Source organism: Acanthochromis polyacanthus, chromosome 17 (assembly GCF_021347895.1).
Source record: "Acanthochromis polyacanthus isolate Apoly-LR-REF ecotype Palm Island chromosome 17, KAUST_Apoly_ChrSc, whole genome shotgun sequence".
NCBI classification, from domain to species: Eukaryota; Metazoa; Chordata; class Actinopteri; family Pomacentridae; genus Acanthochromis; species Acanthochromis polyacanthus.
The window spans coordinates 31,148,517-31,165,184 of NC_067129.1; the positions used below are offsets into that span (position 1 = coordinate 31,148,517).

Below are 16,668 nucleotides of genomic sequence, written 5' to 3' on the forward strand. Positions count from 1 at the left end.
ACATACATTCACATAAGAAATATAATTTACAACCAGTTATAAGTCACTGAGCAACCACAGGAAACAGTGTCTGAAATCAACTTTGACACAAGAACCTCAAACAACCACCAAAGGCTGAACATACAGTCATGAACCAAAATAAACGTGTTTATCATGTCAGTCTTGAGTTTCCGATGATTCCTAAAACTCTGAATTTTCTAAGATGGAATCACTGAAACAAAAGCGACTTTGTCACAAAACAAACATTCTGGTTCCTTCATATGTTCTTTTAACGGTCTTCTGGGTCTGAAATATACACACAAAAATGAGGTCAAACATCCTTTGGCCATTTCAACCACAACGAGGCGCTTTTGGTTTCCGTCCACAACTTTCTGGATTATCTTTGATCCTCCTCTTGGTTCAGTTCCACTAAATTTGTCGTCTTTCTGACTCAGACTTGGTTCTTCAGGTTCTTGATGGGTTTAAGTCAGGACTTTGGGGAGACCAGACTAGAACCTTCATTCTAGTCTGATGGAACCATTTCTTTACCACGTCTGATGTGTGTTTGGACCCACTGCCTTGTTGAAACATCCAACTGTGTCCAAGATCAACCTTCTGATGATGGTTTTAGGTTTTCCTGAAGAATGTGGAGGTGATCCTCCTTCTTCATTATTCCATTTACTTTGTGTAAAACTCCAGTTCTACAGAGCATGATACTGCTACTACCATGCTTGATGGTAGGTTTGGTGTTCTTGGGGTAAAAAAAAGATCTGCCCAAGACAGTCTGAAAGCAGTCCTTAAAAAGGTCTAAAACCAGGACCAAAATCAAACCTAAGAAAGTCCATAAAATATGTTCAGTACCAGTCAGAATACAATTTGAAACCAGTCCTAAATCAAAACTGAAGCCAGTTTTAGACAAAGTCTGAAACCAGTTTAAAAAAAAGCCAAAAATCAGTGCAAAGTTGTGACCATTCATGGATCCTCTCAGCTCATGTTGATGTCAGACCCTGTGGACACTGACAGCTCTGTTCCAGCAGCTTCTCATTCACTCAGATCCACTTTTAGAGGATTCTTGGTCGACTCTTCACCATCCTGACTAATATATGTCAACGTTTGTTTACGACTTAGGCCAGAAACACCACTTTAGTCATCAGTAACTGAGTTTATCGGTTCTCTTGTGGATTTTAGTAGATCAACGGTCAAAAAATAATTTTTAGAGAGATTTTATTAAAGTCCATCTTATTTAAATTGCACATTTAAACACAGATGCTGACACAACGCTTTACTCTAGAGTAATAAACTAAATTTACTGGACCAAAAACTAAAGTTAAGACCCTATAAGATAATCAACAGAATCCCAATGATGTTTGGCAGAATGGAAACAAAAACACACACATTAGAAGAGAAGAACTTTTTTATTTGTTGTGAAACTACAAAACATATCGTTTATTTTTGTTGTTTTTTGTGCTGGTGAAATATTTACAACTCTGGTCGACAGTACAGTGTCTGAGAATAAAATTCACAGCTTTTCGGGACTCTCACAATAAAAAGAAAAAAAAAACAGGAAAAAGCACACCCAAATCACAAAAGTGCAATAAATACATGCTGTATGTTTCTCATAGCCGCCTGTGTACACAACACCGGGTTCATCGCCAGTCCAAATACAGACAGATTCATTAGAAAAAAAAATCAGCAAACGAGGAAAAAAACTTCAAAAAAACAAACGAGAAGGATGTCACAACCTATGCGATGAATCATCGGTGACTAACAGCATTCGGTTTTTATTCTCTGAATGATTTCTCGTAGCAAAAACCTACATTCCTTCATCCAGATGTGGTTACATAGAGATGTGTTTGATTTCGAGGTTAATCGGTGGACTTTAAACAGACACTACTGACAGTTTCTCAATCTACTCGATCTACAGTGAAGGAAAACTGCTCACATTCAGACAATGAATGTTTCTCTACAGCTTTTTTTGTTTTTTCTCGCCTCAGACGACGGCAGCGGCCGAGTTCGGACATTTAAGAGAAAAAAAAAAAGAAAAAAAATATTTTACACGTTGCTCTCCAAAGGCACATTCTCTCACGTAACTCCAAACACTTTCATTCGTTTCACAGTGTTCCTGCTGCGGTTAAACCCTCTGCGGTATCGGCTGCATTCACATGAGTTCGTCTTTGATTCTTAACGATACGTTGTCCTCCATCTAATGTACCTGTGGCCTCAGTCTGAACAGTCAGATCACAAATCAGGAAACTTTAACACAGATCTAGTTTATCATGATGTTGGAGCAGCTTCTTGAGGTCTTTTCTGATGAGTGACGCTGCCCCCTACTGATCTGCTGCTGCTACTTCAGGCAAAATTCAACATCAACCCTGAACACTCCACAAACTTTTACAAGCACATAATTTCCGACTCCGGTGATCAAGATTTGTTTTTGTGAGAACTCTCCCTGTAGAACCTCTTTCAGGGCTGCTTTTATGGGGGGAAAAAGTTCCTAACACCAGAAAAAACAGCTAACGACGTAAAATTCACAAAGTTGTCCATTAACAGAAAGGCTATACGTGACAGTTAGAGGTTTGTTTCTGGAAGTACAACCAAGTTCCTGCAGTTGAAAAGTCGCTTTTTGACATAAAATTTGCATTTTTCAAGATCGTTTTTGTTAGCTACGTTCTTGTGTACGACAGGAAAGGAGATATGTTGACTTAAAGTAATAAAACACACCTAAAGCACATGAGTTCCGCCTGGTGATCTGGCAACAAGTCAAGTATATGATACATCTTTTTCAATACTGTATTTTCTATCAGTTGTTGATGTATGTTGTATTTGTACTGAAGCAAAAAAAATCCATGTTTCTGTAAAACTTAATGTCTTTCAACTCTTGCCTATGATTTTTTTGCCACTTGGGGGCAGCATAAATATTTGATTTCTTGAGCAAACAAGTGTATATTTCACCATCCAGTAGCTACATTCATCCATTTGGATTCATGCTTGTAGCCACCTGATCAATCTAAATCCAATATTCATTCTGTTTTAGCTCCATTTTTGGTCTCCACCACCTTCAGATGGTTCATTTCTGTCTCTTTCTGTTGACAAATGCTTCACTACCCTCATCTGCAAATCTCTATTCATGAAAAAATGAATTATAGATGCCTTATTCATTGTTAACTCTCACACTTTGATATAAAGCAATGTAACATTTCCTTTCTTGAACCTTCCGAATCCGAATATTTTGGCGACTTTGGAATAGCAGAAGCAGTTGATGTGGCAAGTAAACAGATTTATATTTCCACATCTCGCAGTAACAGAGCAACATTATCATGCGTTTGGAGTTGTGTTTGTGGCAAAAGTCCGACATTTTCTCATTTTTAGCGCTATTTTTGGTCTCCCCCACCTCCGACTGCTGCTAAATGCTCCACTATGTTCCTCAGCAAGTTTCTAGTCACGAAAATATCAATTACAGACACTTTTAATTCATTCATGTCAGCTTGCATTGGCCAAGATGATGAAAGAACTAGTTGACTGGTAGTGACTTAAATGCTTGTTAAGCCAGAAGTTACTTAGAAATGATGTTTTGATCTCCTATGAAGCGGATTAACTTGTTGGAAAAGTCAAAACCACCTTAAGTTGCTTGGAGTTTATCCATTTCTATGAACCTTTTCTAATGTGATACTAAAAAATATGTATGTATATTTTTTTTTAAAAAGTCAAACTGACTGGAAGAAGTGTTCTCTTATTGATTTAGTGTTCCCAGTGGTGAACTGAAAAAAGGTCTAATTTCGATCTATACTCTAATTTTTAGATGATGTTTTCATTCTGGCTCATAACGCCGATACGTTCCACAAGTTCTGCTCGTTTGAACGGTCCTTTTACTTTGACCAAAAAGTTCCAGAGGTTCTGTTCCAGCGAGATCATCTGGTGTTAAATCTTTGGTATCGATCTTTTGTTGGGTCACTGACTGTTCAGATTGAAATCAGGCTTTAATAGACTTTAATAAACGTTTATTTCCTGCCGTGTGAACGCAGCCAACCAACATCCAAACCCATCAAGTCTTCTCTAGACGAGGGATAAAGAGTGTCCGAATATGTATTTCTGTGATATTTACGGTTCTTATAGACACTTGTGCAAAATATTCCTACTCCTACCTGAATGTGGTGCGACTATCTTCACGTTAATGTGGATTGAAAACCATTGTAGTGTTTATTCAGGGGGCGGCATAGCTTGGTGGGTAGAGTGGCCGTCTTGTAACTGGAAGGTTGCTGGTTTGATCCTCGGCCCATCGAGCTCATGTCGAGGTGTCCCTGAGCAAGACACCGAACCCCTAATTGCTCCTGATGGGTCGTGGTTAGCGCCTTGCATGGCAGCTTCCACCATCAGTGTGTGAATGGGTGAATGTGATGTATCATGTAAAGCGCTTTGGATAAAAGCGCTATATAAATACTACCATTAAAACAAGACTGACTTTCATTTTTGGAGATCGGGAAAGGATTTGGGAGTGAAAAGAAAAGCAACAATAAGTGGAGACGGTCAAAATAACTTCCTGGGTAACTCACGAATCGCACAAAAAACATGTTTATGAGCTGCTGTTTGTCTTAAAGAAGTAAAAAAAGAAATCTGGAATGGCAGCAGCATCAATTAGGTTTCTGTTGGCTACATTCTCGTTAACATCGGGAATGAAAACGTGGATATAAAATAATAAAACATACCCAAAATGTACACTTTTAGCTCGGTGACCCAGCAACAATGATGTCTGTGATTCATTTTCTAATAAAGCATTTTTTATCAGTACATGTGTATGTTTTTGTAACTTCAGGTCTTGAATCTGTCATATCTGAGGTGTTTGGCCACTAGGGGGCAGCAGACGCAGTTCTTCTGGTAAACAGAGGGACATTTTTATCCATTTGGATTCATGTTTGTGGCCACATGATCAATTTTAAGTCCCATATTTACTCTGTTTTAGCTCCATTTTTGGTCTACCACCTCCTGATGGTTCATTTCTGTCTATTTCTGCTGTAAAACACTTTATTATGTTCATCTGCAAATCTCTACTCATCACAAATGAAAAATACACATCTTACTTTACATAGAAAATACAAAACATGTGTTCAATTCTTTAAGTATCAAACATTTTCTTTCAAAATATCTTATTTAAACCAATCTTTCCTGGGAGTAATGATACATGGATTTCCTTAGTTATGTAAAGCTATTTATGGAATACATTAGAAGCTGTTTTTATTCTGCTTGGAATGACTTTAAAATTTCCCTTACACCAGTTCTTTAAATTTATTGAATTTCTTTACAGAGAATCAACTTTGAAACAGAACTTGGTGTCATAAACATTGTCCAACATCTGATTAAATTATGGAAAACTTAATGTCCAAATTCAAGTCAATGGTGCAAGAGATTTAATTTACCATTTATTTATTGGGGATTTTCCAAATACATCCCTAAATTATTTGATTTATTTGCCATGCCTACAATCATCTGTCACTGGTTGCAAGTAAGACTATTACAAAATGTGAGCATTTAAACCGATACAGATTTTTTGTCTCTTGAAGGGTACCAAACTAAATGGTAACCACATCAGCATATTATCAATTGATGAAGAACACATCAGGAGTCCTTTTGCTCAGTATGGCGCAGCGATATATCATTCATTTGTGGTGGTGTTTATCCAATATTGACGCTCTTTTAGCTCCATTTTTGGTCTCCACCACACAATAAATCCAACATGTGGCTCTGTAGCTTCTTAATGCTCCATTAAGTTGTGTTTGTCTGCTGGTTTTCAGAGGATTTTAAGCCCACTGTGACCTAAAACGAAGCTGTCAAAGCAGTAAGAATCGGTTTTAAAACCGAAACTGTAGCCACGTTTCCACGTCTTCGTCAAGTGAAGTGAAAGCAATCTTTAAAAATGTCGCTTTGACTCCTTTGAAGCAGATAAATTAGGTTGTGTAGTGTCTTCAGAAGGTGGCGCTATAGGCTACAGGGCAGCAATAAAGACGAGACGATACTGGGAACAAAACTAGTTGCTGAAAAACTGTGACGCAGAACAAGAATCTAATATAACTTTGTTCATCTACAAGAGAAAAACCTCAAATGAGCGAAATGATAAAAGTTTTCTTGAATTTCGTCATTTACGTTAATGTTTTCTGATGCAATAATTCAACGTAAACAAGGCTCGCAAGCTGAAAAAACCCCAAAATACACTGTACAGCTGTGACAAACAGCCATTTTGGTAAGTATTGAGGCAAATCTAAGAACCGGAGCAGAGAAAATCAAAAGTTCAGCGTTGCTGGGGCACCACGCTAACATGACTCGACTTAATTCATTCGCAAAACATCCAGTTATTTATTCAGATATGTATCCAGAATATCCAGTTACGTTGTGGAAACGAGGAGAAGAAATTAAAACAGTAAAAGCTGAACAAACTTAATTTTCATCAGGGCAGAAACCAGCCAATCAGAGAGAAGGAGCCTTAAGTTGGACTTCTGTCTTCCTATTGGCTGATTTTTTTTTCGGTCTAACAATCATACAATCAGTAAGTAGTTCACAGTCATCAAAAATACATTTCATCTTCACGTCCTGTGTGTGTTTCGACAATCATCGTGTGCTTCAACAATCATTCCAGCGTGAGGCAAAGGCTTCTGGATGTCTTTTTTTTCTTTAACTAACTTTCCAAAAACCCACATCAAGTTTCTTTTTTAGTGTGTTTTTCTTTAAAAACCTCAAGTTTCTTAAAGTGCAGACTATCCGATCAACTACCTGAGTGTTAGTGAGAGTTAGTGCTGTTTCTACACTTTACTCAATGTGTGTGAGACTAAAATTACGACTTTTTTTTACTTTAGACTCGCCTTTCGGGTGATGTTTTTTCCTCTCTTGGTTGTTGTGTAGTGTTTTACGTAGTGAACGATGGCGTACACATAACATTAGAAAAGCTTCAGCTGATTATTTTACGTTAAAAAGTACAGCTCGATTTGAAGCTACGGAAGCTATAATCCTTAAGATTTCAGTCTGGGTTGATTTGGTGACACCTGGTGGTTGGTGGCAGTAACAGCATGTGAGCCAGTTAAAGATTTGTTGAACATTTATTTTTCTTCTCACTAAATTCAGATTTTGAAGACTTCATTTTCTGATATCCTCAAAGTTTCTCGAGACGGAAACACACAAATTTTGTCGATAATTTCATAATGCTGCCTCACAAAGGTAGAGAGAAGAAACTACTGAAGAACTGAAGCGCTAACAGGAAAAAAATCTTTAAAAGCTGATTGTTTTAGCCCCAAAGTCTCACAGGAGAGACCATAAAGGAAGTCTAAATAAATGCAAGAAATGCAGCTGCAGTATTTACTCTATTTTAGCTCCATTTTTGGTCTCCACCAGCTCCAGAAGAGAAATTGGACTTTTTATGTGGTAAATGTTCCAATATATTCAGTAGCTAGTCTCCAGCTCTACAATGATCAATTACAGCTGCCTTATTTTACCCAAAAACAGGATATTTGATTTGTGCTTTGCACGTTTTGCTCTGACAACAGCCGCTTTAAACCTCTGAACCCTAAAACCCACGATGGGTTTCCAAAGCATGCTTTTAGTTGTTTTTTTAAAAATACAAATTTACACCATTTATCAGAATCAGCAACTGTGAAACACAAAATAATTACTAGATTTTCAACTTTCCAACAGACTGTGAAGGAATCAAATGTGAGGTTTGCTTCAGTTCCAAGAAAATAACCAAATTTCAGCTCGAAACTGTGATGTTTCATCGATATCCAGTTATTCCACGTCTTATATAAAAATGTAGCACCAGATTCTGTAGAAAAACAAAATGTTCCTGAGCACCTCGGCAGAAATAAGTCACTCAGCTGTGAGCAGCAGTCAAAGTCTGAAAGTTTTCAAATGAACTGCAGGCAGTGTTTCCACAGAGCAGAGAGGAAAATGAAACCTACTGGATCGATAAAATGAATGCAGCATGGCTCACAAACAGTGAACAGAGGAGCAGGTTGTTGGAAGATACATTCAGCATGGGGAAACATCATTCTGGAGGTGATGAGCAGAGTAGAAAGAACGTTTCTAGAGGCTGGAAACATGGAAATAACTTAACATCTGTTGTATGTGGAGACAAAACGACCACAGAAAAGACACAAAATCACAAAAATGAGACTCAAAATGACAAAAGAAAGACACAACCGAGACATAGAACAACAAAAAACAAGACGAAATGACACAAAAAAGACAGAACTACAAAAATGACACCAATGTGGTTTGGTTTCATTTTTGTGGTTTTGTGTCGAATGCAGCATGGCTCAGAAAAAGTGAACAGAGAAGCAGGTTGTTGAAGATACATTCAGCATGGTGAAACATCTTTCTACAGCTGATGAGCAGAGTAGAGAGAGAAAGTTTGTCAAGACTGTAAAATCAGATTTTCTTTCTTCTCTTCTTTGTGCATCAGCTGTAGAAAGATGTTTCACCATGCTGGATGTGTCTTCAACACCCAGACTGTGTTTGGGGTTCAGAGGGTTCAGAGATTTAACTGACTCAGCTCTATGGGGGTTTTCATTGTTAATATTTTGAAGTTGTGTACCGCATTATTAACAAAAAAAATGTGTTACCGCTCTGTTTCTTCAGTATTTTTAGTTTACACTTGATGTTAAGTCATTTCAAGAGGTAAAAACTCTCTTCTGGTCTGCAGTTGCTGCATTTTGGCTTCGAGGGGCAGTTTAGGTTTCAGTTATGACCACAAGTTTGGATTATTTCATGTTTATTTCTGTCATTGTTGTTAAAAATGTTAGCTATTACTTCAGATACTTTAACTCGAGAGACTAGAAGATACTAGTCCAGGGAGATGCAAGGATGAGGAGGTGATTTAAACTCCTGAAAACTACAAAATATATTCATCAGCGTTGACTCAAAACTCATGGCTTTGTTCTGCTGATTAAACCAGGATGTTTCACGTCTGTCCAGAAAATAAACCCGACTTCTTCTCTCCAAAACAGGAAAGGTAGAAGCATAAAATCTTAAGGATTATAACCGACTTTAACGCTCTGATCCATATTTACACATATGGAAAAGTTTCACTGATAATGATATTTAGAAACAAATAAAAATAAAAAAATGTGTGCTTGTGTCTGCGTATAAAATCTTCAAAATGCTCTAAAAAACAAACACATGATGTGAATATTAAATATCTTTTAAGTGCAGATGGTTATTCTGCTTAGGTTTTTCTTTAGTACCGTTTTTGATTTCACTTTGTGCTGTCAACGTGTCGTTCCTGGAATGATTTTAAACACCTAGAGCCTATAAACAGCCGGTTAGTAACAGAAAACAAAACAGAAGAGCGGAAAAATAACAATAATAATAATAATAATAAAAAAAAGCTCTAGCAGTGCTATCACTAATTTACAAACAAAGACTATCCACATTAGAAATGCTGAGCTTCTTAACAATTTCTTTCTTCACTGTTTTCAGCGTTTTGCTTTTTATACTTGTGTATATGTTGTTGTTTTTTAATTCTTCATGACACCGCCAAACGTTTGCTTCATGTGTGGGAACAGCAGGTTAAGACTCGGGAGGGAAAATACTTTGAAATGCTTCTTTACACGTCGTCAGCCGGCAGGTCGGGGATGCAGGTCTTCGCTCGTGTGAAGAACGCCATCTTCTCTCTGCAAAACAAAACAAAAACAAAAAAGCAGAAAAACAGTCAGAACGCAGTTTTATTCTGACAACATTTGCTTTTGTCAAGATTCAGGATGTTATATTTGTCATTTGGGCACAAACAGACAGTCTAGGCCGGTCAGAATAGGAAGTACAAAACACATGCAAGACACAAACCGACACAAAACAACCAAAAACAAGACAAAAAAATGACAAGCGAGACACAAATTGAGACGGACAACGACAAAAAACAGACACAAACAACCCAACTGAGACACATAATGACAAAAAAGAGACAAAAAATGCCACAAAACAGCAAAAACAAGACAAACTGACAGAAATGACCACAAACCAGACACAAAACAACCCAAATGAGGCACGAATTTACAAAAACGAGACACAAAACACAGAAAAACATGACAAAACAACACAAATGTGACACAAAACCCCAGGAGGAGATGACAGGAGAGACTGAGAATAAAATAAAACACAGTGGATCAGTAAAATAAATGCAGCATGGCTCAGAAACAGTGAACAGAGGAGCAGGCTGTTGGAGATACATTCAGCATGGTGAAACATCTTTCTTAAAAATGATGAGCAGAATAGAGAGAAAGTCTGTAGAAGCTGGAAGCATGGAGATGGTTCAGTTTCTACAGTATGACGAGAAAAAACACCACAAAATGACAGAACACAACCAAAAACAAGCAAAAATGACAGAAAACAACAAACGAGACTGAAAATGAGGCCGACAATGACGAAAAATGAAGGCAAAACAACCCAACTGAGACAGAAAATGATGAAAATAAGACAAAAAAAACCGCCCAAAACAAGACAAATTGGCAGAAATGATAAAAAACGGACACAAAACGACCTACATGAGGTCAATATAGTTCAATATCTACATTACACAGAGAAAAAAAACCCACAGACACACAAACTGACACAAAACAACCAAAAAAATACAAGCGAGACACAAAATGAGATAAATGAGGGAAAAAAAGCTACAAAATGGCAAAAACAAAACAAATTGACAGAAATGTGACTGAAAATGATAAATAACAGGAACAAAACAACCAAACTCGGTCACATAATGACAGAAATAAGACCAGAAAATGACACAAAATGGCAAAAACGAGACAAATTGACAGCAAAGTGACAAAGTGCAGTAAGTATTTTTAAAGCGTTTCCACTTTGGACACAAAGTGCATCTGTCTACCGCTAAAACTCACTAATTAACACCATTTTAACATCTTGTTTACTTAACCCACACAAAACCTGAAGTGTTAAAAAGTAAAACTAAAGTTTTTACAATAGATTTTGCGACTGACTATTTCCTGGATGGGACTGGGAACTTCCTGGAGTCTCAGTATTTTACCCTTAGACGAAGCCAGACTTGGTACTTCTCCTGTTTCCAGTCTTTATGCTAAGCCAAGCTAACTAGCTGCTGTCATGTGAGCGATATTGATCTTCCAACTCCAAGTAAGCAAATGTTTTACTTCTAAAGTGCACAAATGAGGCGAACAAGGCTTAAAAAAAGACTGTGGGCCTGATCTCGTACCTGAAGGTCTGGACCTCGGGGACTTCCTTGCGGCTCTGGCCTCGGATCTTGTGGACGTCCTTGGCTGCAGCCCTCATCATCTTCTCCACTCGCTTCTCCTGCAGCTGCTCCTCACAGGTCTGGACGGGACAGAAAGGAGAGAAAGAAAAGAATTACTGAAATGCTGAATCATAGAGCGCCCCCTGGAGGACTTATGAAGGTTAAAAGACATTTTCTGGGTCCATTTCAGCCTCTCGTTAGGGATAAAACAGTGTTTGTCTGCCCTCAAAACTGGCTGTGATTCTTCATTTTAAATTAATTTCAACCTCGACTACAGCTAATTTTGTTCAACAGATTAAATGTGTAGCGCAAACAGGCTTTGATTAAATCACAGTTTCATACTTTTCTGATAATAAAGATCTGAAAACACATTGTAAACCTAAATATAGCCAAAGATTAAGCTCAGCTGTTGATTTTAACAGCTTGAAGAAAAGTAGATTTTGTGATTTTCATACTCTTTGTGTGTTTGGTTGCAGACAGGGCGCTCTCGAAAACACATCTGGACAATCTAGGGTAGAATTTCAGATTTGAACAGTGAACAGAGGAGCAAGCTGTTAGAAGATACATTCAGCATGGAGAAACATCTTCTAGAGGTGATGAGCAGAGCGGGGGGAAAAACGCCCAGTTGTGCAAAAAAATAAAAGTCTAATCTAAATGTATCATACAGCACAGAAGACATTTCTGAGTTCTCTCTCCTTCTGTTTCCATAGTCAGAGCTGTAGGACTTTATATTACAGTTAAAATGCCCCTCAGTGGGTAAAGTTGACGAACTTTCCGTTTCGCTCACCTGTTTCTCGGCCTGCCTGAGGAGGAGCCGGAAGCGCTCGTCTTCCTGAACCCAGGAAGGCAGCTCCCTCTGGCCCTGCTGCCTCGCCTTCTCCAGCTGAGACTTCAGCTCCCGCAGGACCCGGAGATCCTGGGCCAGCCGGGCCTGCCGAGTCCGAGACACCTGCAGGTCCAGCTCCAGGTCCAGGGAGGTCCTCAGGAGGCCGTCCAGACCTCTGACCTGCACCGGAGGCTGAGGGGAGGACAGGTGGAGTTAATGCTGAATGACTGCATCCATTACAAGGTCAAAGTCAAACATGCCAAAACCAGTCCTCCAGAGGGTCCACTTCAGCCCACGGGTCGACTTTGTAAGGTGCAAAAATCACAGAGAAGACATTAACTACAAATTATCAATTTGTACAACTATAAATTTAAATGATTTCTAGACTATGACAAGTTGTTTTGATCATAAGTAAAAATATTAGACGACTCACTGTTCTTTTATCACTTTGTGTCTCATTTTTAAAATATTTTGTCTTGTTTTCGTTGTTTATTGTCTCATTTTTGTCGTGTATATATCATGTTTTTTGTCGTTTCGTTTCTCATTTTTGCCATATTGTGTTTTTTTGTCTCGCTTGTCTATTTTTTGTCATTTTGTCTCTTGCTTTTGCAGCTTTTTGTTTCGCTTTCGTCCATTTTTATTATCACTTTGTAATTTTTTGACTAAATTTTTGTCATTTAGTTTCTCACTTTTGTCATTTTGTGTCTCATTTTTGTAATATTTTGTCCTGCTTTTATTGCTTTTTGTCTGACTTTTGTCATTTGTATCATGTTTTTGTCGTTTTGTGTTTCCTTCTTGTCTCGCTTGTGTTCTTTTTCTTATTTTTGTCATTTTGTGTTTCGCTTTGGTCATCGTTTTGTTTCTCGCTTTTGTCGCTTTGTGCCTAATTTTTGTAACATTTTGCTTTGTTTTTGTTGTCTTTTTTGTTTGACTTTTGTTGTATTGATCTTAAAGTAAAATACTACACTGTTCAGCTCCAGACACCTGTGACTAAAAGTTTCATACCTTTGTAAACACTCTGATCTGGAAGTTGTAATGTGTAAATGACAAACTGAGGCAGAATGCTGTTGGAACTTGTTTTTCTTTGGAAATTTCAGGCTGTTCATGATGTTTTGAGTATGTTCAGATTTTCAAAACTTTTTTTGCACTAAAACAAAGGGAAATATTTGAAGTTTATAGGTTATGTTCTGATTTTTCTGGTCACTTGAGATCAAATTGGGCTGAATGTGGAACCATAACTAGAATGAGTTGGACACCTCTATACTAGAGTCTACCTCAAAGACTGGGCTGAAGGCTGCTCAACCTAAAGGGAATCTAAACCTGAACCTTTATTTATCCACTCTCACACAGGTGTTGTAAAATATGTGGCAGGATGTTACAGATTTGTAGTTATTTCCTTAAAAACCTGCAGCATTATTCATCAGTAATTGGTTTATTGATGACACAAAACAAGAACAGTCAACATTTATCCTGCACTGACGTTACTGTTTTTGGACACTGGATTTAAGAACAGTCCTACTCAAACCCGCTTTGTCTTAAACAAATAAGCTCTAGTCAGAGGTCATTAACCACCACAGAAGTCTCTGTCATGGTGTCCGTTGCTAGCTAAACCCTCACAATGCTCTCTGCCTGCAGTCTGAGCAATAGTATTGTTTCAATTGCTTTTACTTATTATCTCAAACTGATGGGCTTTTAGGTGTTATATACAGAATATATCCCCTTTGGCCCCAAAAAATAAAATAATAAAATATCTGTCAGAAAAATTACAGTGGATAACTTCAGCCCTGCAGAGCTGTTCATATATAGCCTCACTTCAGGGCAACAAATTAAAAATGCAGAAAAGTAAGACATGTGGCGGGGTTTTTGCTGAACTCTCCTGCAGATAATAGCCTGATCAGTATTCCTTTCCAACTCCTGACAGCTAATATAAAGCGAGTGCTGCAGTTTGATCTTGTGACGTTCAAACACAAAGCAGAAAACTGAAAGCGGCTGCTGAAAAATCGGGTCTGAAAAGAGCTAAAAAGTCACCTGAGAGCTCAGAGCAGCACCTTCTGAAAACACTGTGCGAGTTTCTTGCTGCCGCCGAGCCCCAGCCGGCCTCTAAATTAATAGAAGCTGGCAAACGTCAGAGAGGCATTAAACATTCAGACGGCCATTAAATATTAAGAGTCACTTCAGCGGGAGTGGTCGGGCGGCTTTAAGGCTCAGAAAAATGCAAATAGACTCTCCTGCTCGGTCCTCCGGGGAACAGAGACGACGGTTAATGTGGTCGGTAAAGTCCAAGGTTTGTTATTAAACTGTCCAGAAGCAGGAGGAAGACGGGAGATTTACAGAAGATAAAGGAGGGAGAGGAACACTGAGACACACTGCTGAGGTCTGATACAAAGACTGGAGCCACAAATTTCACTATTTGAGCTTCTGTTTCTCATTTTAAAGATAAAAATGCTCTCAGTAAAACAGCTTAAAGACAAACTAGTGATAAAATAAATCATACAAACGATCGCAGACAGACTTTTATAGCTGATTTGTGTCATTTTACATGCTTCTGACTTGTTATTTTGTCAGATTTTATTACTAACTTTGCATTATTGAACTTTATATGTATCTTCCTATTTGAGAGAAGCTTAAGAACAACTTTGACAGAAGACAGCAGGGAGGAAGATCTGGTTTTTACCTTCTTCATGCGCATGCTGCGTCTCTCTGAGGCGTTTCGGACGAACGGGGATTTCTTGGAGAGAGTGGAGCTGTCGCTGTCACTGCGGTTAATCTGGAAACAACAACAGCACAGAGTTAAACATTTACCCAACATCTGGACCCCAAACATCACTAAAACTACACCATTTATCAGAGCAAGCCAATGTGACATGTAAAAACAGAAAGAATCATTGGATTTTCGTCTTGTAGATGGTCTTTGAAGTAATCATGAGTGGAAACTTGAAATAAAGAAATAAAGGACTTATCTTCTGTCAGAGTTGCTCCATACTAGCTAAAGTCACTCTGTATTAGTTAAAGTTGCTCAGTATTAGTTAAAGTTGCTCTATATTGGTTAAAGTTGCTCTACATTGGTTAAAGTTGCTCAGTATTAGTTAAAGTTGCTCTATATTGGTTAAAGTTGCTCTACATTGGTTAAAGTTGCTCAGTATTAGTTAAAGTTGCTCTACATTGGTTAAAGTTGCTCAGTATTAGTTAAAGTTGCTCTACATTGGTTAAAGGTGATCAGTATTAGTTAAAGTTGCTCTACATTGGTTAAAGGTGATCAGTATTATTTAAAGTTGCTCTACAATTTAATCAGTTGTTCCTTGTATCATTTTCGATACGTCCACAGTGGTGGATTTGTTGTAGATCACAATCATGTGATCGTCAGCAGGCCGCTGAGGTAGCGTTCACTTGTTGCCATGGTTACCGTGCCGCTATCAGACGCCGTGCTGCTATGAATCCTTAACAAATCTGTGGATCCAAACTTTAAGCCGCATCACTGCAGAAGTCTAATCATTTGGTCCTTGTGTCATTTCTGACCGACCCCGAAAACTTCATTCAAACCTCTGAGTCTGTTTTTGAGTGATGTTGGTAACAGAGGAAGGATTCACACACGCTGATCGTCACATAACTCTGCCGTGTTCTTTGGTGGAATAATTAATCTAATTTACCTTCACTCTTTCAGTGCTCTAACGGATCTGGATGCAACAGTTTCCATCATGGTGATTTATGTGGTCTGTTGTCTGATCATTTCAGCCGTTCTAATATGTTTTGTGTTTAAAAAAAAAGTGTGTATCAATGGATGATTTTTTTTTTCTTTTTTTGTATTCCACCACAATATTGCGCAGGTGTAAAATAGTTTAGCTTCGCTTTGGTGAAGAACATCAGTGAATTAATTGTTTATCACGGTCTTCAGCAGTAATTTTTGTTGGTAAATGAGAGACATTAGTATCGCACATGTCTGCATCTTCAAACCATAAACAAGGAAGTGAGTTTGGTGACGTACGTGCATTAGGTTTGCGCTGGGAGCTGCTATGATTGGTGGAACTCACGGGAGGCGGGCCAAAATTGCGGGAAAGTTGCGGTGATTAGACAAAAAGTGCAAGGCTGCGCAAAATTCACGGAGATTGGTTGAATTCGCGTGAATTTGCGCGATCGCAACATCGCGAATTCCTGGAGGGACTGCTATTAGTTAAAGTTACTCTAAATGAGTTACAGTTGACCTATATTACTGTTTAAAAGTTAAACAAATATGGGTAAACAAATATTTGAAGAATCTCTATCTGTTTCTAGTCCTGGTTGTTTTGTTTGCATGGAGGTTTAAGACTTTATACTGCAGTGAAAAATGAGCCTCTTGTATTTCAGAGTCAAGTCAAGATTTACACAAAGACAGACGGAGTTAAAGTTGCGTTTTTTCTGTTACCCTGCAGATGTACTGGCTCTGAGGTCCAGGGGAGAAGGTCTTGGAGCGGATTATGGTGTTGCCCCTCATGAAGGGGTTCTGCTGGTGGACGTCTGGACGCCGCTCTTTGGGCCGTACCACCGAGCAGTGATGGGACGACGACAAGCCGTCCATGCTCGTCTCCTTGTTCACCTGGACGAAGGAAACGGAACAGCGAGATGACGTAAACAATCAAGGAGCCTTAAG

General features: G+C 38.5%; 1 protein-coding gene across 1 annotated transcript in view; it reads right to left on the minus strand.

Annotated features, from left to right (window-relative positions):
• Positions 1 to 1,375: 1,375 nt before the first annotated feature.
• The window catches only part of wwc1 (WW and C2 domain containing 1), an 89,066-nt gene continuing 73,773 nt past the window's right edge, over positions 1,376 to 16,668 (minus strand). The window contains exons 18-22 of the mRNA XM_051937402.1: positions 16,444 to 16,614; positions 14,719 to 14,811; positions 12,006 to 12,236; positions 11,180 to 11,298; positions 1,376 to 9,629 (exon numbers count right to left, since the gene is read on the minus strand). Coding sequence (XP_051793362.1) covers positions 9,563 to 9,629; positions 11,180 to 11,298; positions 12,006 to 12,236; positions 14,719 to 14,811; positions 16,444 to 16,614 — 681 coding nt within the window. The 3' untranslated portion in view covers positions 1,376 to 9,562. The remainder of the gene's footprint in view (positions 9,630 to 11,179; positions 11,299 to 12,005; positions 12,237 to 14,718; positions 14,812 to 16,443; positions 16,615 to 16,668) is intronic.